At 40.1% G+C, this 22,789-nt stretch overlaps 2 protein-coding genes and 1 long non-coding RNA gene across 11 annotated transcripts in view; 1 reads left to right on the forward strand and 2 right to left on the reverse strand.

Annotated features, from left to right (window-relative positions):
- The window catches only part of eml6 (EMAP like 6), a 188,362-nt gene extending 181,385 nt beyond the window's left edge, over window positions 1-6,977 (reverse strand). For all 5 annotated transcript variants that reach the window (XR_010002293.1, XM_062968835.1, XM_062968833.1 and 2 more), the window contains exon 1: window positions 5,738-6,977. The gene's annotated coding sequence lies outside the window, so the exon portion shown is untranslated. The remainder of the gene's footprint in view (window positions 1-5,737) is intronic.
- LOC134295675 (uncharacterized) lies at window positions 1,163-4,279 on the forward strand. Its single transcript, XR_010002295.1, has 2 exons — window positions 1,163-1,812; window positions 3,628-4,279. It is a non-coding gene; the product is annotated as an uncharacterized LOC134295675 (long non-coding RNA).
- Window positions 6,978-7,109: 132 nt separating the features above from the next.
- sptbn1 (spectrin beta, non-erythrocytic 1) overlaps window positions 7,110-22,789 on the reverse strand; it is a 250,501-nt gene continuing 234,821 nt past the window's right edge. For 4 of the 5 annotated variants that reach the window (XM_003216155.4, XM_008102749.3, XM_008102750.3 and 1 more), the window contains 5 exons: window positions 22,133-22,196; window positions 13,271-13,509; window positions 11,709-11,882; window positions 9,785-9,827; window positions 7,110-8,564 (listed from right to left, as the gene is read on the reverse strand). In XM_003216155.4, the coding sequence (XP_003216203.1) occupies window positions 8,349-8,564; window positions 9,785-9,827; window positions 11,709-11,882; window positions 13,271-13,509; window positions 22,133-22,196 (736 nt within the window). In that variant the 3' untranslated portion in view covers window positions 7,110-8,348. Of the gene's footprint in view, window positions 8,565-9,784; window positions 9,828-11,708; window positions 11,883-13,270; window positions 13,510-18,528; window positions 22,197-22,789 lie in introns of those variants that run through there. The other variant, XM_008102753.3, reaches the window with a different exon arrangement.

Here is a 22,789-nt window from a genome sequence, read left to right on the forward strand (position 1 = left end):
ATCTTCTATAGCATGACAAGTGACTTGAAGGCGGGGACACACATACAAAAGATATTCACTTCATTGTACAAATGGTTTGAGTGTTCAACTAAAATTATGGAAAGGTAGGGTTCAAACCCTGCTCTGTCACAGGAAACCCACCTTGAGCAGGTCACACCCTCTCAGCTCCTGAGGGAGGCAATGGCAAACTCCACTTTGAATTGATGATGGAAAAAACTCATGAGAGTCTACCGTTTAAGATCCAATAATGTCAGCTTTTATCCCTATCCACTGAAGATCCCCTAATAGTTATTTTACTCAGTTGCTGCTTTCATCCTCATGTGAACTCCGGAGTTCCCTAGACATCCCCTAGACAGGGATTTGACTGTCACTTGTCTAGAGTATTGTAGAAGCAGATCCTATGAGGCAGAGGGGGAAAGAGAAAGATCCTAGGGAGGAGGAGAACGAGGGGGAAAGGGGTGGAAGAGGTGGGGAGGAAAGGAAAGGAAGGAGGAGTGGAAGGAAGAGGAGAAGGAAGGTGAAGAGGGAGGGAAAGAGAGGGAAGAGGGAAGGAAGAGGAGGAGATGAAGAGAAGGGATGAAAAGAGAAGGAGAGAAGGAAAAGAGAGGGAAAAAAGAAGAAAGAGAAGAGGAGGAGGAAAAGGAGTGAGGGAAAAAAGGTGGAGAGGAATAGAAGGAAGGGAGGGAAGAGAGCAAAAGGAGAGGAGGAGAAAGAGAGAGGAAGAGGGGGAAAAAGGAGGAGAGGAATAGAAGGAGAGAAGGAAAAGGAGATGAGGGGAGAAAGGAGGAGAGTAAGAGAAGGAGGGGAGAGGAAGAGAGCGGAAGGAGAGGAGGAAGAGAAGGGGAGGAGGAAAAGAGAAGGAGAGGAGGGGAAGAGGGAAAAGAGGAGAGGAAGAGAAGGAGAGGAGGGGAAAAGAGGAAGGGAAAGAAGAAAAGAGGGAGAGGTGGGGAAGAGGGAAAAGAAGGGGAGGAAAAGGGGAAGGGAATGAGGAGGAGGAGAGGAAGAGAAGGAAGGAAGGGGAAGAGGGGAAAAGTAGAGGAAGAGGAAGGGGAGGGAAAGTGGAGGGGGAATAGGGGAAAAGGAGGAGAGGAAGAGGAAGGAGGAGAAGGAAGAGAGAAGAAGAGGAGAAGAAGAGGGGAAAAGGAGGAGAGGAAGAAAAGGAGAGGAGGAAAAGAAGGGGAAGAAGAAAAGAGAAGGAGAGGAGGGGAAGAGGGAAAAAATACTCCATCAAAATATTAAGGCCATCCTGTTTGACAGCGGGAGAGGCTGCCTGGAGGCCTGGAGGAGTCCCCTTCCCTGGAGGCTTTTTAAAGCAGAGTCTGGATGGCCATCTGAAGGGAGTGCTTTGATTTTGCGTCCCTGAATAGCAGAGTGGGTTAGGCTTGTTTCTCTAAGGGAGAGGCAAAGATGGAGAGGCCTCCCAAGGTCTCTCCTCAGCAGCGCTTGCGTCATCGCCTCAGTGAATCCTCATGGAAACCAAGCGAGGCTCCGCCCTCTCCCAGGCCTTGGTCGCGCCTAGCCTCGCGGGAATTGTAGTTCAAATTTCCTTCGGCCCCCTTGAGAAACAATAGCAGCGGGACTCCAACTCCCAGGGTGCCCCGCGCCTCATTCGGCTCCTTCTCGGCCCCCCCTCCCGTCGCGCTTTCCTCCTTTCAGCTGCTTGGGAATCTCTGTGAGGAGAAGCGTCTTGTTTGCTTGTGTGGAATGAAAGCGGTTTGATACCGCTTTTAAGCTCCACGGTTCATTGCTAGGGAACTCTGGGGGTTGCCCCACCAAACTACAAATCCCAGGATTATATAGCACTGAGCCAAGGTAGTTAAACGTGGTTTCAGACTGCGTTAATTCTACAATGTAGATCAGGCATGGGCAAACTTGGGCCCTTCGGGTGTTTTGGACTTCAACTCCCACAATTCCTAACAGCCCAAGTTTGCCCATGCCTGATGTAGATGCACTGACTGACAATGGATTTTAACTGAATTTTTAAACTTGAATATGCATTGACTATGTTGAATGGTTTATAACTGTTAATGCTTAATATTTAATTCTGTTTCAGTATTTGTATATTTTAAATGGTGTACTAATGCTTTTATGTGAAGCTGCTTTGAGTCTCCTTCAGGAGAGATAAAGCAGGGTACACATAAATATAATAATAACAATAATGTTTATATTTAATTTTGTTTTAATGTTTCCATATTTGTATCTTTTAAATTGTATGGTAATGCTTTTATGTTAAGCCGCTTTTGAGTCCCCTTCAGGGGAGATAAAGCGGGATATAAATAAATATAATAATAATAATCACAGTATAGTGGGATATAAATAAATATAATAATACTGTAATAATAATAATCACAATTTCAAACCAAGCAAGCTTGTGTATAACTCACGTCAGCCCGGTCATAGCAAATTTCTACATGAAACACTTTGAAAAACAAGCTCTGGAAACAGTACCAAAAAAGCCCACTATATGGTTCAGATATGTGGATGACACCTTCATCATTTGGAGCAATGGAGAGGAATAATTAAAGTTCCTGGACCACCTCAACAGCATCACCCCAACATTCAGTTCGCCATGGAAAAAGAAAATGAAGGAAAACTGACATTTCTAGATGTCCAACTCATCCGCAAACCCAATCAACAATTGGGCCACACAGATAACAGAAAACCTACACACACGGATAGATATCTACATAAAAACTCCAACCATCAGAAAAAGCACAATCAGAGCCCTGGCAGACCGAGCAAAAAGAATCTGCGAACCCCACCTCCTCCAAGGTGAACTAAACCACCTAAACTGGGTTCTCCAGGCCAATGGATACTCCACCATGGACATCAAAAGAGCTGTAAGGCCAAGAACAAGGCATGAGAGTAAAGACAAAGATCCACCCAGAGGAAAAGTGTTCTTACCATATATCAAGGGAACCACTGACCGCATAAGTAAGCTGATTAAGAAACACAACCTACAAACTATCTACAGATCCACTAAGAACATCCAACAAATGCTACGGTCAGCGAAGGACAAGAGGGATCCTCTCACCTCTGCAGGAGTCTACCCTATATCATGCAGCTGTGGACAGGTCTATATAGGGACCACTAAACACAGCGTCCAAATAGACAAGAGTTCTTTCTCCCACCCTGGACCTTCTACAGATATATAAAACTCCCTTGCTTAGTTTACCAATATACCTGACAACCCCTGAGTATGCCTGCCATAGATGTAGGTGAAACGTCAGGACAGAATGCTTCTGGAACATGGCTATACAGCCTGGAAAACTCACAGCAACTCACCGTTTTAGAATGGATATTTCAAAGCATTTTTGGCTGAATTGTGCCCCCTCAACTTCCGTGACATTTTTAGTCTTGTTTATGTGTTGAGCTTCTATTTCTAGACCTTTTCGGCTCAGTAAACAGTCATTTCAGGCAAACGAGAAAAACATTTGTCTGGACAGAGATATTTCACACTGTTTGACCGATCTTGTTGGATTTGGTTGCCGGAAGAATGATTAGTCTCATTGTTTGTTTGTTTTTCAGTGTGTCTTCCCTTGATCCACTTACTCACAGCACATTTACTGTAAGCCTCTGCTGTATTTTGCATAATATTTTATTGATTAGTTTTCAATAATGATTTAGCTCTAGATTTCAAAGATGAAAAAAACATGTGGCCAGGCAACTTCAGAGTATGAACAACACAGGGAAAATGGACTATGGTAAGTATCCTAAAATGAAATCTTAATAATATTTTATTTTTATCCGGCCCTATCTCCTCAGGGGACTCAGGGTGGTGAGAAATATGAGCGTATGCAGAATCTTGTGAGGTTCTTGACTACGCTACATATATTCGATTTATTTGGCTGCATACAGTGCTGGGAGCATTGGAGTTCTTTTTAGTTTCTCTATTTGCATCTCTCCTCTAGTGCTGTGGTTTTTAACCTTGAATATGCTTTGAATTTCTAATGGTTTTAAACTGATTTTTAAAAATACTATTTATTTTTAATTCTGTTTCAGTGTTTGCATATTTGTATATTTTAAATTGTGTGCTAATACTTTATGTTCAGCCGCTTTGAGCCTCCTTCAGGAGAGCTAATAAAGGGTAGAAATGAATATTTTTTATCTTTTCATTTTATTTACTACATTTATACCCCACTCGTATCTCAACCTAAAGCGGATTAAGAGCGTCTTCCAAATTGGCAACAATTACATGCCATACAAACAAACATACAAATACAATAAACACATACCTTAAAATCCATAGAAATTAAAAAATCAACATCAATACATTAAAATCGAGTATTAAAATTACACAGATCCAAAATCATAGTCCAAGAGTCATTCCAGTCGTGTTGCACTTATTTCATATTCACCTATTCACTGATTACTCTCTGAAGGCTTGGTCTCACAGCCAGCTTTTGAATTTCTTTCTTGCTAAAAGTTAATCCAAGGGGGCCACCTTTCTTCCCTCCTTCTTTTCATCCTGCCTTCCTTCCCTTCCCTTCCTTTCCTCCCCTCTTAACTTTTCCTCTTACATTTCTCTTCCTTCTCTCCTTTCTCCTCTTCCTTCACTTTCTTTCTTTCTTCCCCTTCTCCCTTCCCATCATATACATGTCGCCTATCAGCAACCAAGCCCCTTCACTCTCTTTCTTTCCCAGTGATATCACAGAGGGACACTTCACCCAGCTACAGCTTTGTTCCTTTTTTTCCCCTTTGCTCTCAGCCTGAAAGAGCTGTTGGTTTTTTTTTAGTTGACCTCTCAATTCTTTCAAATTGGATATCGAAGGGAATGTGTGCCATGATTGGTACAGATCCACCAAGCCTTTGGCATACAAACCAACATCCATATCTATCAGACATGGGCTGGTAGGCTGTTAGAAATTGTGGGAGTTGAAGTCCAAAACACCTGGAGGGCCAAAGTTTGCCCAGTTGGGACAGATTTATAATATAAAACATCAGGCAGCTATCAGGTTTCCTTTGTTATAGCACCACTTACATTTTGGTATTTGATGACAGCCATAGTATTTATTACTAATGTTAGGCATTTCTCTTGCTTATCTATCAAATAAACTTTTAAAAGTAAGCACATATTACTTTCAACTCATGATGTGGAAATGCAATCCAATGTTATTTTCAAATTGTTCTGCACATCTATTTGGGAGTGATGCCATTAGATTTAATGGGCTTTCTTCTACACAAGTCTACTTCAAGTTGTAGCCTTCCTATTAGATGCATGCAGCATTAATTTTTTTTCAGTACATGATGTGATATTACATTATTTGTTTTGGATAAATAATCTCTCGTTCTTCTATGCAGAATGATAGTCCTTCTCCCACATTCACTGGCATCAGGGGCACAAGACCACTATGAAATTGAAAACCCACAAATTAAAAAAACATTTAAAAAAAGATTTGAGAGAACTCTTTTCTAGGAATTTATAGGTCTTCTAGCATGACTAAATGGTCAGTGTCCACTGGAACTGATTACAGAATTTAATTGGAGAGACTTAGAAATTCTTAGGGAGAGGTTCTCTCTAGAAATCTCTAGGTCCTTTTGCATAAATAGAAGTATTGAAGGATCTAGAGAAAACATTTAAACAAATCTCTGAATAATCAAATCCACAAAAGTCAACATTTCAAATGGAGGTTCAACTGTAGTTTGCTTTACTTTGCTAACACACAAGGAAGGGGTGAGGAGAGCTTTATAGACCGCAACATAGTAAATTTTTTATAGCTTAATGCATTGAAGTTACCTGTTAAAAAACAGAACTGTTGGCTCTCAGTAGAAAAGCTATGCAGAAACTAGTTCCCTCCAGATGTGCCAGACTAATCTTCTATGATGCAACCAGCATGGCTTCTGGAGAAGATAGAAATTATAGTCTGACAAATCCAAAAACATGCCAGAACAGCAATTGGTAAAATGCAGAATTAAGTTGCTGGAAGAGTTATCCTCACCCTTGATACAGGTTTCACAGCACTGATCGGCTGGGATAAGTTCACAGTTGAATTCTCTTTGTTGTTCACAGTTGCTATGGTTGAGCTTTTCATAAACAACCACAGCGTCTTTTAGAGCCAAGCAAGCATTACCCTTCAAACTCCTGGTAACATGTCATCATTGCATGGAACAACGCAGATGACAAAACATGTTACTATTTATTTTTTTAAAAAATACTATCTACCAAATGCCTATTGGAAATAATATGAAAGCAATCACCCATTGAAGTATATTCTGGCACCTGAAAGCTTACAATCTGACCATAAGAAATTGGTAAACCCAATGAACAAGATACACTATCTTTCTGCCATAATGAGGAGCCACATGACCCGAAACGGGGAAAAAAGTTAGATTCGGTGCTCTGTTTATGCCATCTGCGCAGCCAGTTAGTACTTATCAATCCATAGGAAAGTGAATCTTCTCCTAATTTCACATTGGGAGGTGGCTCTTTATGATTTTAGAAAGATACCTGGGACATTGTAATATGGAGTGGAAATGAGGACTGCAACACTCCACTGCCTACATTCTCAATATCTAAATTTAATTTATTTCCACATGTCAGAAGTATAGTAGGCATTGGTGAAAGGGCACACATTTCAAAAGATGTTGTAATTGAAATACTGCAAATCTGGTTTGCACTAGGCCAAAGTTCCCTTTTAACAATGCCATATGGAAGATGGGGCAAGCTTGTTTATACTACCCGAGACCAGGACTAGGAGTGATGGAGTCAAACTATAGAAGAGATTCCACCCAAATTTTATGAAAAAACATCCTGATAATAGGAGCTGTTTGAACCGTAGAATAAGCTGCCTGGGAGTATGGCGGAGTCTCCATTTCTGGAAGGTTTTAAACAGACGTTGGATGGACATCTTTCAAGAGAGCTTTAATTGTGTATTCCTAAATAGCAGAATGGGTTGGACTGGATGGCCTTTGGGGTCGTTTCCAACTCTATGAATCTATGAAGAGCCCAGGTACTCACGTAAACAAACCCTTTCATAAATGTTCAAGTTGGGAGAGCAAAACAGGCAGACAACTTCCCCAACAGCTTTCTTCCAACTTGATACTTGATTATGAAAGTAATGATTTCCTGTTGCCAGTGGAATAAAAAAGGAGGAATCAGAATGCTTCAGTTAGTTTTAAAAGCATTTAATGACATAGCATATATTTAACAGATAGGGTAAAAGTCTAGAGGTACAGTTCCATACAACCGAAAGCCAGTTTCCAGTACTACCCTGACTACAGGCCCAGTCATTGAGAAGTCATTCCTATTAAATGTAATTTTTTGATTGTGCAGTAAGATGAAAATTGTTCATTACAATAGTTACAGTGACAGAGAAATGCACACTATGTATCAAAGAGCAAAGGTAATGTCGCAAAATTATAACACAGTGCAGCAGCTGACAAGCAAGTTAACCATTGGAGTAACATTACTTTTTTCCCAGTAAATGCTTCAGTTCCACTTTTACACTTAATCAATGAATTTTAAAGGGTTTTTTATTATACATCTAGTCTTATTATACTTTTTACTAGAATTATCTGAAACAATATAATGTATTTCAGCAAAAAAAAAAAAATCAAAATTACAGATTTATTCAAAACCGTTATCAGTATGCTAAGTCCTTCTTGTCCATAACCAACATTCTTAACTGTCGTTGCCGGATGCTGGAGGAGGGTTGAAGCGTCACGGTCGTGTTAATAGTAAGAATAGTAATATTATTATTAATAATAATCCAATGCCTGGATACAAATGGTTTTGGTCTGTAAGTTAATGTTGAGCTGCACTCTATTACAGTAAAGAGAATACACTACCATTTCATTACAGGCTAAAGGCTCGCAGTGGGGAGAATCGAGTTGTCAAGACTCAGTGTAACCAACTTGGGGAAATGGGCTCAAAGGGCATAAATCTGTCTCTGGTGGGCATGTGAAGTTTGTAATTGCTGCTGCCTTGCATACCAGTAATACCAACTGGGGAGGGATGGGGGCAGAGGAGGGATTGTTTTCCAAGAGAGCCTCAAAAAATTGAGGAACGGTTTAAATAGTAAGATCTAATCTACATTAACTTCATTTTTAAAAAAGAAAACAAGAGAGAAAAGGGGAAAAAAGCATAAGAAAAAAGAAAAGAAACCTGGCGTTCCCTCTTACTCCGAAGTTGCCCAATGCACCTCAGACATTTTGTAAGTTTAGAATCGTTTTTGTGTGTGTTTATTTTTTTAAAAAGGCTCTATAAATTAAAAAAAAGAAGGAAGAACTTAAATCACACTGAGGAACATTAGGCACGGAGAGTAATGTATTGGTTCTGAGCTTGCATGCTGGAATTCCACTGGAAAACGGTTGGAGAAGTGCAGCGTGTACAGATCGAAGCAGGGAGTTCACTTTTTCTTCCCAAAAAGGCTGAACCGCTTCTCTTTGTCTTTCTCCTTCTCTTTCTCCCGCTTGCCGGGACTGGACTCGCTGGTTATTGTCACACTGGCAGGCAAGGTCTGGGCACGGCTGGTGGCCGGGGTGCTCTGTGTGCTTGTGGACAGCTCAGCCTTGTCCGAGGAGATGGCCGAGGTGATGGCCTGGATCCACGTGTTCATTTCCTCCTGAAAGCACAAAAACTCATCAGTGTCAAGGGATTTCTAGTTCTTGCAGCCCTGTATTAATATGTTAGCAAAGGCCAGATGACTTTCAAAATGGAAAGGAACCGAGTAGCTGAAGAAAAACAAGATGATAAAGCCCAGCTTGAAGATGTTGTGTTTTGGGGCTATAACTCTACAAATCCTTCTTTGAGAATACAAGGTGGCCTGTGTCCACAATTCAAGAAGGATATTGACAAGCTAGAATGCATCCAGACAAACTGGACCAAAATGATTAAAGATTTGGAAACCAAGCCCTATGGGAGATAAGAAGGCTAAGAGATTATCACCATGTTTAAATGTTTGAAAGGTTGTTACATTGGGAAGGGAGCAAGCTTGTTTTCTGTTGCTCTGGAGACAAGGACACGGACCAATGGATTCAAATTTCAGGGAAAGTATTTCTTTGTTCTTTATTAAGGTTATACATTGTCTCCACTCTTTTAAAAATGTATCACTTAACTCCTCCTTTACTAAACAAGAGAACTTGTCAATTTCTGTGAACTCTAGAACTTTTATAATTAAATCTTGTTTTGGAATGAGGAAGTGCCATCAGAGTGGATGATGAAACAGCTGCTCCCCCCTGTGGCCAGAATCAAACATCCCCTCAGGAGAAGGTTAAATTGCCTCTGCGTCTGTCTGTCTCTGTTTGATGTGTTTTTGGGCATTGAATGTTTGCCCTATGTGTGTATAATGTGATCCGCCCTGAGTCCCCTTCGGGGTGAGAAGGGCGGAATATAATTACTGTATTTTTTTTTTTAGTTCTCTAGTTTTGGTGCATAAAGTAGTCTTCCTACAATAATCGTATAATGTAATAACTTAAAATTGTTTTTTTTCTTTGTTTAGAAGTAGAAATAAAGTTGCATCTATCTGTATTTTCAGTTTAAATATCTCTTGTAACAAGTTTTGTATAAGTCTCCAATATTATTTTGTTTTGGCTATACCTTTGTATTAAGGACTGTTGTAACTAGCTATTTTTTTGGGGCCCCGCGTGGGAGAAAAGTGGAATAATAATTAGTTAATTAAATCCATGTACAGAGTACACAGGCCTTTGCCAAAATGGAAAATGTTAAAAATATCTTCCGTAATGCAAAATGAAAATTTGACACACCAAGGTAACAACAGGACACTGGGGACAGTAATGTTAGTATGGAGCAATTAAAAGAATAGAAGAAGGAACAAGGACTTACATCGTCTTTGGCTTGGAAGAGGTACTCATTGCCATCAGTCAACCTGTAAATGAGAATAAGAAATTAACATCAGAGTAAAAATCAAATGCTCCTTTTGTGTCTTAGAAACAAGAAACAGATCTTGCACTTCTTGTTTCTGTGCTAATTCCATACATTCCAGGCCCATTGTTACAATGCTCCATCATCAATTTCAAAGGTATCTCTGGTACCTCAGCTCATAGTAGTGTGCTATACCTAGAAGATATGAAAAACACCTCGATGTTCATGAGACTGTGGACAAGACCAGCAAGTCAATTTTGAGTCCCCATAAAAGATCTCATCCTCTTCTGGATTCTTCTGTGCTCCACATAATTTTTGTTGTGTGGAGTCTCTTTGAACACTTAGGTGCAAACTGTTTCAGAGAGATAAATGGTTGGTCTTCCAACATTATGAATTTTAACTTTTGCAGATTTGTTATTTATGGATCTGATTAGTCTAAGAATTTCTTAGTCCTCCAGTGTAATTCTTCTGCTGGCAAATGGCCATAGGAATTCATAGAAGGGTGTTCTCTAAGGTTAAATAAAGGCTTTTAAAAATGCACAGATTTCCCATTTTCATGCACATCCTGTACCCATGATCTCAGAAAATGTGGAGGGCTGATTGTAATAAAAATCAGTATTACTCCATTCATCAATCCACTCCATCCACTGATTCATGGCTTGTGTGTGTTGTGATCCTGGATTAGGACACACAAGGAACACAAGGTGGCACTATGTGCAGAGTTTAGTTTTATTCACATATCAGCTTTGATTTTCTTTTGACGCACTGGTGTCTAGACATTGTAGCCTTCAAATTTGACATGCAATGCCATTGCCTACTGAAAACCCTGGCACTTCATCCTGAATACTGATTACTAAAACCAGAGTAAAACATAGCAGGGTTTTTTTTAAATGTTTTTAAATGTCCACCTTAGTAAAAGCTCTTTATATAGAGACAGGACAACTGTATCTTGGGAAAATCTACAAAGACACCAGAAATCCTAGGTTTCTCTGAAATACACAGTTTACATGTATGAATTACAGTGTTTACACCTGTGAATTCTACAGTTTTCTTCTCCTAACCCAAATGGTTGTAGGCACTTTTTCTTGGCACAATACTATGTCAAACTCAGGAGAAAAGATCCTGCCATTAACAATGTATTGAGATAATCAAAACAAGAACCCAGCAGTGTGAAAAATGCCAATGAATTTGGAGAATTTGGGCTCTGGTTCAGTGAAAGGTAGAATACTGCAAAGCATTTAGTGTTCTCCCATCTTTGGTGTGTTGGTGTTTCTCAATATCTCCCCATCCAAAGTTGGCAGTCATCATTGCCTTACATAGAAGCAAATTACACAGTTTAACTCTGCAGTGTGAAGGACTTCCCATTACCTGATCTAAATTTCAATTGATAACCCTATATTCTAAGGTCTGAGTCCCCTTCGGGGTGAGAAGGGCAGAATATAAATAAATAAATAAATAAATAAAGTAAGAAAGATTGTGAGAGAGGGAGAGGCATCTCCTTGTCCACTTTCTGCACACTATGCATGCTTTTATGCATCTCTGTTGTGTTTCCTCTTTACTTACTTCCCCATCTCCTAACTTGCTCACATGGAGACAAGGAATGAGTGCAAGAGAGTTATTTCCTATTGCAAAACGATGAATGCCACCAAATGCAAAAAACAATCCAGCTTTTTCAAATGGAAGGATTTTTTGAGCAGACAAGGAATGCAAAAGGAAGAACAAGGCCCCGGAGGCTCAATAACTGTCATTTTGCCCAATGCAAATCAGGGTGTATTCTAGCATGCCGTGTTCTCTGCAACAGACATAACTTCTATTGTAAATGCTCTGGAGTTTCTTGGGAAACCAACGGATTTGCGTTCTCCCATAGGAAGGAATGAGTTCTTACCTTAGCTTAAACACATGCTTTTTCTTTTTGTATTCCACTGCCACTTCACACACTGCTTCCTTCAGACTCACAGGGATCTCACTGTGGTAAGGAATGCCTGAGGAAGCCGCTTTTGCATCTTTGTAAAAGCCCATCTCCTGGTTGTTGATAACACAGTAGACATTATGCCAGGATCTTGAAAAGCAAAGGAAACAACAAGGCAAACGTTAAGATTGTCCCACTGGTTTTTAAAATCAGCTTCGCATTACGTAACAAATCGAAATCCTTTCCTGAGAAATACATTCAAACGCTGGATTTATGGCTGGCACAGTTAGAGACATAATCTTGACCTGAATCCTATTGATTAATCCCAACTAGAGTAAATCCAGTGAATCAATGATTCATCAGTGAATCGATACATACATAAATCTCATGAATTCAGTGGGTTTACTGTAGCTGGGACTAACAATAAGATTTGGATTATTTAGGAAAGGCTTTCTGACAGTAAAGAGCTGTTCAACAGTGGAATATACTGCTATCTCAGAAAGTGGACTTTCCTTCTTTGGAGGTCTTCAAAGAGAAGTTGGAAGGCTATCTCTCAGGTGTCCTTTAGTCATCTATTTCTGCATGCTAGAGGGTAGGACTAGAGGACCCTTGGGGAATCTTTCAAATCTATCATTCTATGGACTCACAATCAAATTTCAGGCTTTGATAATATTTGGTGGGGTAGGGAAGGGAACTGAGGGAACCTTTCTATTCTAGCTGTGTCCAACATCAGCAAAACCTGAGAGAAAAAAAGAAACATGGCAAACCTCTACAATGATCCTTTTTTTGTCCTAATGCAGAGATCCTGCATTTAAATAAGCCACATTCAGTTGATGAAAGCTATATCTTGGTCTATTCAATACAATATTATTTTGAATGGAAGTGACCCATTCTTGTCCGAGATACATTTACACTAGACATACAGTGGGCCCTTGGTATCTGCTAGGGCTGTGTTCCAGGTTCCTCCCATGGATATCAAAAGTTGGGGATGCTGAAGTTCCATTATATACAATGAAAAAGTAAAATGTGTCTCTTGTATTTAATGGCAAATTCAATGTTTGGTTTTGGGATTAAAAAAAATATTTTCATGTCATGGATAATTGAATCCATGGATACTGAACTTGTGGATATGGAAGGTGGACTGTATTGCAGAATTAATCAGGAACCTTGAGTATGCCATGCATTGGCTCGGCATTATGGGCCATCTCCATAAAGGAGCAGAGCTCTCACTTAAGAGCTTGGGAAAGTTGCATTTTGAATTTAAGCTCCCAGCCAACCCATTCCCTGGCTAGAAAAGGGAACTTTTCCAAGCTTGGGTCAGCTCGTTATGACCTGGAGCAAACCCTACTGGAATGACATAACCTGAATCAAAGAATGATGTGCACATGGGTTAACTTATTATTCTAGATAGGAGTGCATGGGGAGGGTCACTGTGTCAAGATTTTTTTTGAGTCTTTTGCTTACAAGACAGAAGAGGATAAAAATCAAACCAATCACTACATAATTTACTCTGCCTGCTCAGAGTTCAAATACAATACCTGTTTGAGGCCTTCTTGTTGTGTGACTCCCATTCATGCTTACGGTGCAAGAAGCCCTCCATCTGAGCCGGAGGCGTCTCTTGCGTTTTGGCCGGGAGGGTGGCCGCGGTCTGAGCCTGGAGGCCAGCCTTGCCTTTGCGATCTGCTGTCGGTGAAGGAACTGGACTCGTCTCTTTGGAACTTGTCCGCTGGTCTGCTGCTCCGTTGACCATTTCACTGCCTTCTCTTGCTTCTCCCATCTAAGAAACAAGATTGGATCAAACATATAATTCTTGTCTAGCAACAAGGTCTCAAAAAGCATTCTCCCCTTTTCTTTTTAAAAAAAGAGGAAATCTGAAATGTTTTTATTTGCAAAATCTCACACACTCTGTGTACAAAAGCTCAGCTTGTCCAGTAAAACTATTCTCACACCCCACTGGAGAAACAGAGGGCCAGAGGAATTAGAAAGTTATCACCAGATTAGTACCCAAATTGACAGAAGTCAAGTAACGAGGGAAGGAGGGGGAAAATCCATCTGTGAGAGTTTTACCGTACTTGGCTCTGCTATCAAATCTGCAATACGTTTTGATCCAGCAAATGCAAACTGTACATGCAAATAAGGACTTTTCCATTAGTGGCTACAGGGAATGGTAGATTTTTTCCATTCTGCATTTGATAATGAAAAAGCAGGGGACGCGTTGTCCCATTTTCAAACTGCAAGCATTTTTAACAGCTCAAATAATGCAACAGTAAGAATCTCACTTTTATAGTTTGGAAAGAAAAGAAATGGGGGAAATCCATCAATCACTTTTCCTACATCTATAAAATTACTGCAACCGAATCTGTACGGTAATCCTAAAGATGCATTAAAGCAGCGAAAGAACGCAATCAGCAGCATTCCCCTTGATTTGGCACAGAACTCCTGACTAGCTTCTCCAAAGGCTCCTTCCCCTCCGTGCCATTTACCACCGGCCCCATCCCCCAAGTGACAAAATCAAAAGACAACATGCAGAAACCAGGAGAGGAGAGCATGCATTTCATCATGGCCACCACCCTTGTTAAAGGATTTGGATTTTTCAAAGGCAGGCAAGGCTGAAGGGGAAGAGTAAGGTGGAACAAGGTAGATCACAAGTCAAAAAGGTTAATTCATTTCAAAGTCTCTGTATTATTTGACTTTGGAATCGGGTGGATTGGATGGGATGTTAAAGGAACTAGGAAGAACACTACAACCACTCAACGTCACACGTCTATTTACCCCCAAATAAAGACAGAACCAAGGCTTTGGCCATCGCTTGCTTTGCCGGTCCCGTTGCCCGTTGTACCGTAACTGAGTTGCCTAGTGGGGCCCAGCTCTGACTGGTCACCTTCTTGATGTCTTCAGCAGCCATTTCATTCCCCCAAATCATTTACAACCGGAATCCTGAAAGCTTTAAACTTTCACAACAGTGGCTTGGTCCCAGTTGGGATAAATAACGTTTATCAAGGACTGAGGGATTTTCAGTTCGGTGCCACAGAGAAGCTGTTGGTAGCAGCCCACGAAGGGTTACACGACTGGAGTGTAGGGATGGGGATTAGCAAGTTACTAAAGCCTAGCGCTGCTCGGTGCCGGAGGAGTAGTAGATTACAAAACACTCTGTGCCAATTTTACATTGAGGACAAGCAAGACTTTGTATTGGGTATCATCATCTAAATACACTTCTTTTAATGTTATGGCCAGGCTTGGGACAATTCAGAAGCAGCAGAAATATTACGCAGGAAGCCATTCATTTGCCAGTTTCACTAGAATGGTTTAATCTGATTATTTTGGATGGTGGATACTTTCTTTCCCATAAACTAGTGATGTTGGTCAAGCACTGATGGCAAATGTGTGCCACAACTATGCTTTTCATCTCCTTCCTGTGAGAGGCTCAGTTGGCCCCTTTCAATCCAACCCTCAGAAGTAGATTAAAGCTGTGGTTTAGTTAAGCTGTTTACATCCTCTGAGTCCAGGTTTTATATAGGATATTGCTGTTTTACAGTGCATTCGGATTTTAAAAAGGAGCTATTTTAATATCTGAACCACTTTATATACATGTTTATACAAATAACCTCATTTTAGTTAGTACCAACATGTCCCTTGAAAAAATACATTCAGAACTTTTAATTCTTGCCATCTAGAAAGAAGGATGCCAGTTCCACATATGCATGTAATTTATATGATTTGCGACAATTTAATCTGGTCCTAGAAGTTGGTTACTTTAGGATCCTTTCTGAAATATTGGACTATTTAGTCCAATATTCAATAGTTCTACATGAGTTCAAAGATGCCAAACCACCTCCTGGTTGGCTCAGCCAGGCAGCTTTAAGTTCCAGTCCTATCTATATTTTTCACTTTTAACCATGTGCCTTTAAAGTGAATTTGTATTTGTTATTTTAACTTTGGTAAAATACATTTTGTGAGCTGCCTTGAGTCCCATCCCATGGGAAAGGTGGAGCATAAATTAAAAGAAATTAAAATAAACATAGCTAGCCTGGAAGTAAACTCCACTGAATTCAGTGGGCTTACCTCCATGTAGATGTGTACAGTCAGTTCTCCATATTTGCTGCGGTTAGGGGCATGGGACCCCTGCAAAAGTGGAAAAACCATAAATATATATATATAAAAACACTATTTTTGTTTACCTGAGAGAACACCTCATTGTGACTCTGGCAGACCCTGAGCACAGAGTCACATTGGAGGACCTAGAAATTTCTAGAAAGACCATATTAATAAAATCAACAAATAACCAAATTCACAAAAGTTAAATTTCTCCCCAAATGTGGAGGACTGACTGCACAAGTCTAAATTATAATCCATATTGAAACTTATTATAGATGTCTGATATTTATCTTTCTCCTTGATCCAGTAAACATACAAAAAGGACACGAGGCATGTTATTTCCCATGGGAATATTTAGTTCTCAAGCAGGTACCAGTCATCAAATTCATTATAATATTCATACCTCCCATGAAAAGGCTTACTTTTTAGCCAGATCTCTAAACAGTTACTTTTGGGGCTATACTTTCCACAGTTTTCCAGCCAGCGTGGCTACTGTGTGGTCCAAACCTCTCAAAAAACAATGTTTCCAATTTATAACAAATTTAGTTTCAGCTAAGTAAAATAATGGAGATAGATAAAGAGTATTTCTTAACTGATGGTTGCTCTCATTTAGGAACATGTTTGGGAATGGATGATGAGAATGTGGTTTTGATTTAAAAAAATTAGGAAAAGTCCCAGAAATTAGTAAAAGAGCACCTAAAGCTAAGAGATGCATGGAAGAAAGAGAAATGGGATTCCCTGACTGTTTTCAAGGAAAACGAGCCAGATACTCTATCAGTGATCCTGATATATTGGGCAGTGGCTTCCACATTTGGCTCCCTAGATGCTTTTGGCCTGCAGTTGCCAGAATATCTACTACTGGCCATATTGGCTGTGTTTTTCAGGGAGTCAAATCTACACTGCAGGGCCCATAGCTGATGTACAGCTGGGTGGGATGGAAACGGCAGAGATTCATGGGACTCCTCTCATTAAGCATCTATCAACTACAAAATAAGGAGACTGTGGATTTGTATGCCACCCTGAGATCTCTTTTTACAGGGTAGTGTATGTGTGTGTGTGTGTGTATATATATACATACATACCTACATATACATACAGTAGAGTCTCACTTATCCAAGACTCGCTTATCCAAGGTTCTGGATTATCCAATGCATTTTTGTAGTCAATGTTTTCAATATATTGTGATATTTTGGTGCTAAATTCGTAAATACAGTAATTACAACATAACATTACTGCGTATTGAACTACTTTTTCTGTCAAATTTGTTGTCTAACATGATGTTTTGGTGCTTAATTTGTAAAATCATAACCTAATTTGATGTTTAATAGGCTTTTCCTTAATCCCTCATTATTCAAGATATTTGCTTATCCAAGTTTCTGCTGGCACGTTTAGCTTGGATAAGTAAGACTCTACTGTGTGCGTGTGTATGTATATATATATATATTTATGTGTGTGTGTGTGTGTATATATATATATAAAATTTTAATATAAATAAAAAAGGACTAACTGTATCTAGAACTTATAAAGCATAACCTAGGATGCAATGCTACATTGTGCATCCACCTGAACCATCATTGATATTTCTCTGTTTCTGGTAATTCCAAAAAAATGACATTTCCTTTTGAGATCCTAGGTTGCTTGTTCTGGCAAAGGGATGGGTGCGAAAGGAAGGAAATGTTGCCACTACAATTCAGAATTGCTGTGAACCTGGATTTAAATTAACTCCTCTGCTACCATCTTCTTAAGGCTTCTTAAATATTATGATATTTTTCAGTGGAAAATATTTGTGTGGCCTATTTTTTTATTTAACAGATGGAACAAATCAAAACAAAACAGAAACAAAAGAGAACATGTATGCAAACAATGCATGTCGACATCAGGTGGGGAAAACAGAATAGAGCTAAATAAACCTTTAATGGAAAACATGCTTTGAGCATGCAGAGACAACACCATGAGTGACAATGGTTAATAAAGACAAAAACAAAAAGCAAGGAACACAAGCATGTTATCAATACATAATGTTCAGCACTGGAAGGTTACTTGCAAATCAGTTTTAGTGGCTCACTTGTTCTTGAGGTATGTAAATCCTGACCGTAAGATGCAACGTGGGAGCAGCAGGGGAACAAGTAACTTGGAACACCTCCCCTCTGCTTTTCAAAGTGCATGAATAAATATTGCAGTTGCATGCCCTCAAGCCGATTTCCCAACTTATGGCGACCCTATCATGGGGTTTTCTTGGCAAGGTTTGTCCAGAGAGGGTTTGCCTTGGTCTTCCTCTGAGGTTGATAAAATGTGACTTGCCTAAGGCCACCAAGTAGGTTTTAATGGCTGAGAAAGGATTCAAACCCTGTTCTCTGGGATGCTGCTCCCATGCTCAGACCACTCCATCATGTTTCATTCTCATGAATAAACAATATATTCAATTGACTTGAGCCTCTCCATCCTGACCCCCCAAATCAAGGCTGTTAACACATTGTTTTGTTAACTAGGTCAATTTTTTGGGGAGAGATGTGTGAAAAATGTAGGCTTTTACATAAAACCACATTGTCCTTCAATGTCTAAAATTCAGAACCAACCCATTTTACGCTGAATGTTAGCTCTACATAGTCAATACTGCTATACAGAACATCCTTTAGGCATTTGTGGCTGTAAAACAGAACAGCTATGACCATTCATTCCCTTCTTTAAGGGTCAAAAAGGCTTCAATTTTTGTATTCTTTAATGCACTTTGAGCGGGGTGGGGGAGACGGAACACTGGCGTAATGGAAACACCAAAACAAATATAAATACATTGAAAAAAGGAAAACTAAAAAAGCATTAAGGTGCTATATGCTGATATCCTGACAAGAGAGAAAAAGAAAAAAATTGAGAAAGATGCTCATGATAATGAAGAAAGAAATGGTTGCATGAAAGTATACAATTCCTACTCTTTCCATGTTTTGCCAGATATGCTTTTAACATTTTCTGGTAAATCTAATGAATGACAAAGAGAAAACACATGTAGTGCATGAGGCTAGTTAACGATAAATGACAGAAACTAGTCCTTATTCATAGTGAAGATTAGAACAGAAATACTTTTTAAAATAGAAAGATCATAATACGTAGTGCAAAACGATTAAGCTAGGAGAAATTCTCAGGAATCCCAGTGTTTCTTAATACTCCACCTATATGTGTTCAACTATGGCAGTGGTTCTCAACCTGTGGGTCTCCAAATGTTTTGGCCTTCAACTAGAAATCCTAACAGCTGGTAAAGTGGCTGGAATAACTGGGAGTTGTAGGCCAAAACATATAGAGACCCACAGATTGAGAATCACTGAACAATGGGAATTACCCAATGGCCTTGCCTTGCTCTCATAGTCCTCAATATGCATGATTAGTAAACCCCTAGTTATGTAATTTTTAACCATCTTTTTCATTATTCAAGCTCAAAGGCAATCAAATAGGATTTTAAAAAATAAATTGTGGATATGTTAATATGATCTGCATATGTTGCCAAGTGGATTGGACACTAGATTACAATGTGTTTTCAGTTTCATTTGGTGGCATCACTTAATGACATTCTGACATGAATCCAGCTACATTATTTTTAGATTTTCCTCATCACTAATTACAACACCAAGGCTCTGCATATAGAATTATGGAAAGAACTAAACACTCTTTGACAGAACTGCATTTCTTAAGATTCCCTGGAGAGTACAGATAAACCAATGGGAATCATGTGAGCCTCCAGATGTTGTTGGGCTGCAATTTTCAACATTCCTCACTATTGTCTATGTCAGCTAGGACAGCTGAGAGTTTGAGTCCAACAACATCTGGAAATCCACCTCCATCCCCATCTCAAGTGTAACTGCACCCAGATATTTCTTTACTGAATGTATCATTCTTGAAACCCATGGCATGGTCTTCAGAAAGTGGCTACCTTACTGAACTGCTATAAGGGTAACATGAGATAACGCCAGCATTGCTGTTGTGTGCCTTTGAGCCATCTGATTTCTGGAGACCTTATCAGGTTTTCTTGACAAAGTTTGTTCAGGGCGAGGTTGCCATTGCCATCCTCTGAGGTTGAAAGGGTATGACTTCCCAAAGTGGATTTTCATGAACAAGCAGGGATTCAACACTGGCCTCCAGAGTTGTAGTCCAATCTATACTACTACTTAATTGATGTCAGTGTGATGAACATCACACTGCCCACTGTCAACTACTTTCCTAATCTGTGCTTCCTCCTCTGGGAAAGAAAGCTAGAAACAATGAGAAGAAGTTTTAAAATTCAACTATGAAATGATGTTAAGATTTTCAGTAAGGCTTACTCCTGTGGCCTGAAAGCCTGTGTACAAAAACAGAACATCCACTCTATTCCCTTTATGGCCAAATTTTGTCAGATATTCTGGCTGAATAAACCACCACATGTACTAACTGCGTGTTGATGCTTGCAGCTCATGGGAGCAGGTAAACAAGCCAGAAAGGAAGGGGTTAAAGGGCTTAATTTTAAATATGCTCAGAGACTTCAAGAAGTCAATTGGCTGACTGGTAGTTTACAAAGATTGGCATCTTTGGGTGTATTTACTCATAGGGTTGTTGTGCATTCCCCGGGCTGTATGGCCATGTTCCAGAAGCATTCTCTCCTGACGTCCTCAGGAGGTTGTGAGGTATATTGGAAAACTAAGCAAGGGTGGCTTATATATCTGTGGAAGGTCCACTATTAACCTATATTTCCAGGTTTGTGAACAATCTCAACCTTTCCTTTCTGTTTTATGATGGTAGATGTGGATGGGTAAAACATACCATCACGCAACTTGTTCACTAAACTAGAATTTTTGGCTGAAGGAAACATGTAAATGCAGTCTCTGGCTGTTTAGCATCCTACACCTACAAGGATTGCTCCCTGCACCTCAAATCACATGCCCTTCTTTTAGAGCAGTGGTTCTCAATGTGGGGTCCCCAGATGTTTTTGGCCTGTAACTCTCAGAAATCCCAGCCAGTTTACCAGCTGTTAAGATTTCTGGGAATCGAAGGCCAAAACTGCTGGGGACCCACAAGTTGAGAACCACTGCTGTAGGGGTATACAAGTGGGACATTTTGAGAATTTCCACTGATTTCCAGGGAGATTATTTCATATAGAATGACTGATTTTTACATTTTATATCTGGAGGGTTAGAACAGTGCATTATGGGAACAATAGGGTCCCCTACAGTTAGGCAAAAATGACACTTGAAAGCAAAGTCAAATATATGGTTGCCTATTAATTTGGAGCATCTACTATTTCATCTTATTTCTCTGGATCATATTACTGGAATGTTAATTTATTTTTAGGACAGGGTTGGGCAATCTTCAGGGACAGAGGCCAAATCTGCTACTCTTGAACCTTAGAGAGATATATACACCTTATACTCCCATTTTTCCCATTCCAAATAGCATTTGCAAAAAAACAGCAAGCTGGCTAAATGTCATCACTTGCGTTTGTGGGAATTGTGACTAGCTACCCGGGGCCATTCCTGTACTCATAATCCTGTTTTAAGCTCATTGGTGCCATGAAATAAAAACTGGGACTAAACGGTGAAATACTCCACTTGGAGGCTTTGGGGAGCTGATTTTTGAGATGGGAGGAGAGGACACTGGGGTGTCAAAAATGGGCAAAGTGACACAGACAGATCACCAACCGCAGTGTGCCCATTCCCTGTTTTACTTTTAACTCATCGTCCCCTCTCCAGCTCTTCTGCAAAGTGCCTCCTGTCTCTAAAATTTGGATTACATCCGTAATGCATTTGCTTATAGGGCAGCTGGTTTGCTAGCACTGTGAGATTCAATTCTGTTAGTATAGCTAGAAGCATCATACCTGTCAAGTCTCTAAGTTCTTGTCTTCCATTATGATGAAATCTCATTAAATTTCAATTACTCACAGAAAGAGATGGCTTTCGCTGCAAAGATCTCAAGGCTATTAACAACATGGAAAAAAACTCACAACAAACGGTCATGAAAGAAAAGCGGTGTCGCAGTGCAACCAAGGGCCTGAAGGCATTTGAAGCATTAAAATCAAGGAAGAATACATATGGTCAAGAGAATGGGTCGCTGGGTGTGTGTGGTGGCTACTCATTAAATAAAAGCTGAACAGGCTGCGGGCGTTGGTGGGGACAGAAAGTAAAGGGGACATGAAGGCCATCAAAACTAAAGCGAAACTGAAAGAAAAGCAGGCAATGGCCTCCTGCAAATAGCATTGTGTCTCAGAGTCCAGACCGAGGCCGGTCGCTAGCTGTCCATCTGCTATTAAAGTTTTTGTAGTTTTGGTAGGTTTGGGAGCGGTAACTAACCCGGGGAGATTCTTGATCTGGTGGCAAACCATTCTGGGAAACCTGTTCTCCTTTTGTACCGTCCCTATGGGAAGAAAAGAAGAAGAAGCACAAGAGTAATAGGTTAGACCATTTGCTCATCTAACTCACTCTAAGAGGCATTTGGATACATTGATTAAGTATCTAGCATGCTGATGAAGACCCAGCTCTAGGCAATGTACTTCGGCACCACACTCATTTCACATGGGGCAGATGGATGGGGTTTTGATAATGCCCTATGAGCTGAGAGTCTCTTACCCAAAACACACTCTCCCCACAACAAAATGAAGGGCAACGGGCAGGGGTGATTGGCAGAATGGGCCAGTGTATTTGCTTTAGCTGTTAGTTTAAGGCAGTGCTCCTCAAAATGAGGTCCACGGACCAAGGCTGGTCCCAAGTCATTATCTCTTGGTCTCTGGAGTTTCTAGGACAGAGAGTAATAGCTGTGGCCAATGGAAACAAATACAATACCAGTCTGAAACACCAGGAAAAAAAAAGTCATGAGCCACATAAATAGTTCAAGTGGCACTCTGGAGTAAAGGAACTATATAAAATGCTGAACCTATTTGGAAGTGGGAGTACCTTCTCCAAGAGCTAGATGCAACTGCATTCACATATTCATCCTCTGTTACTCTTGCT

Source organism: Anolis carolinensis, chromosome 1 (genome assembly GCF_035594765.1).
Source record: "Anolis carolinensis isolate JA03-04 chromosome 1, rAnoCar3.1.pri, whole genome shotgun sequence".
Lineage (NCBI taxonomy): Eukaryota > Metazoa > Chordata > Lepidosauria > Squamata > Dactyloidae > Anolis > Anolis carolinensis.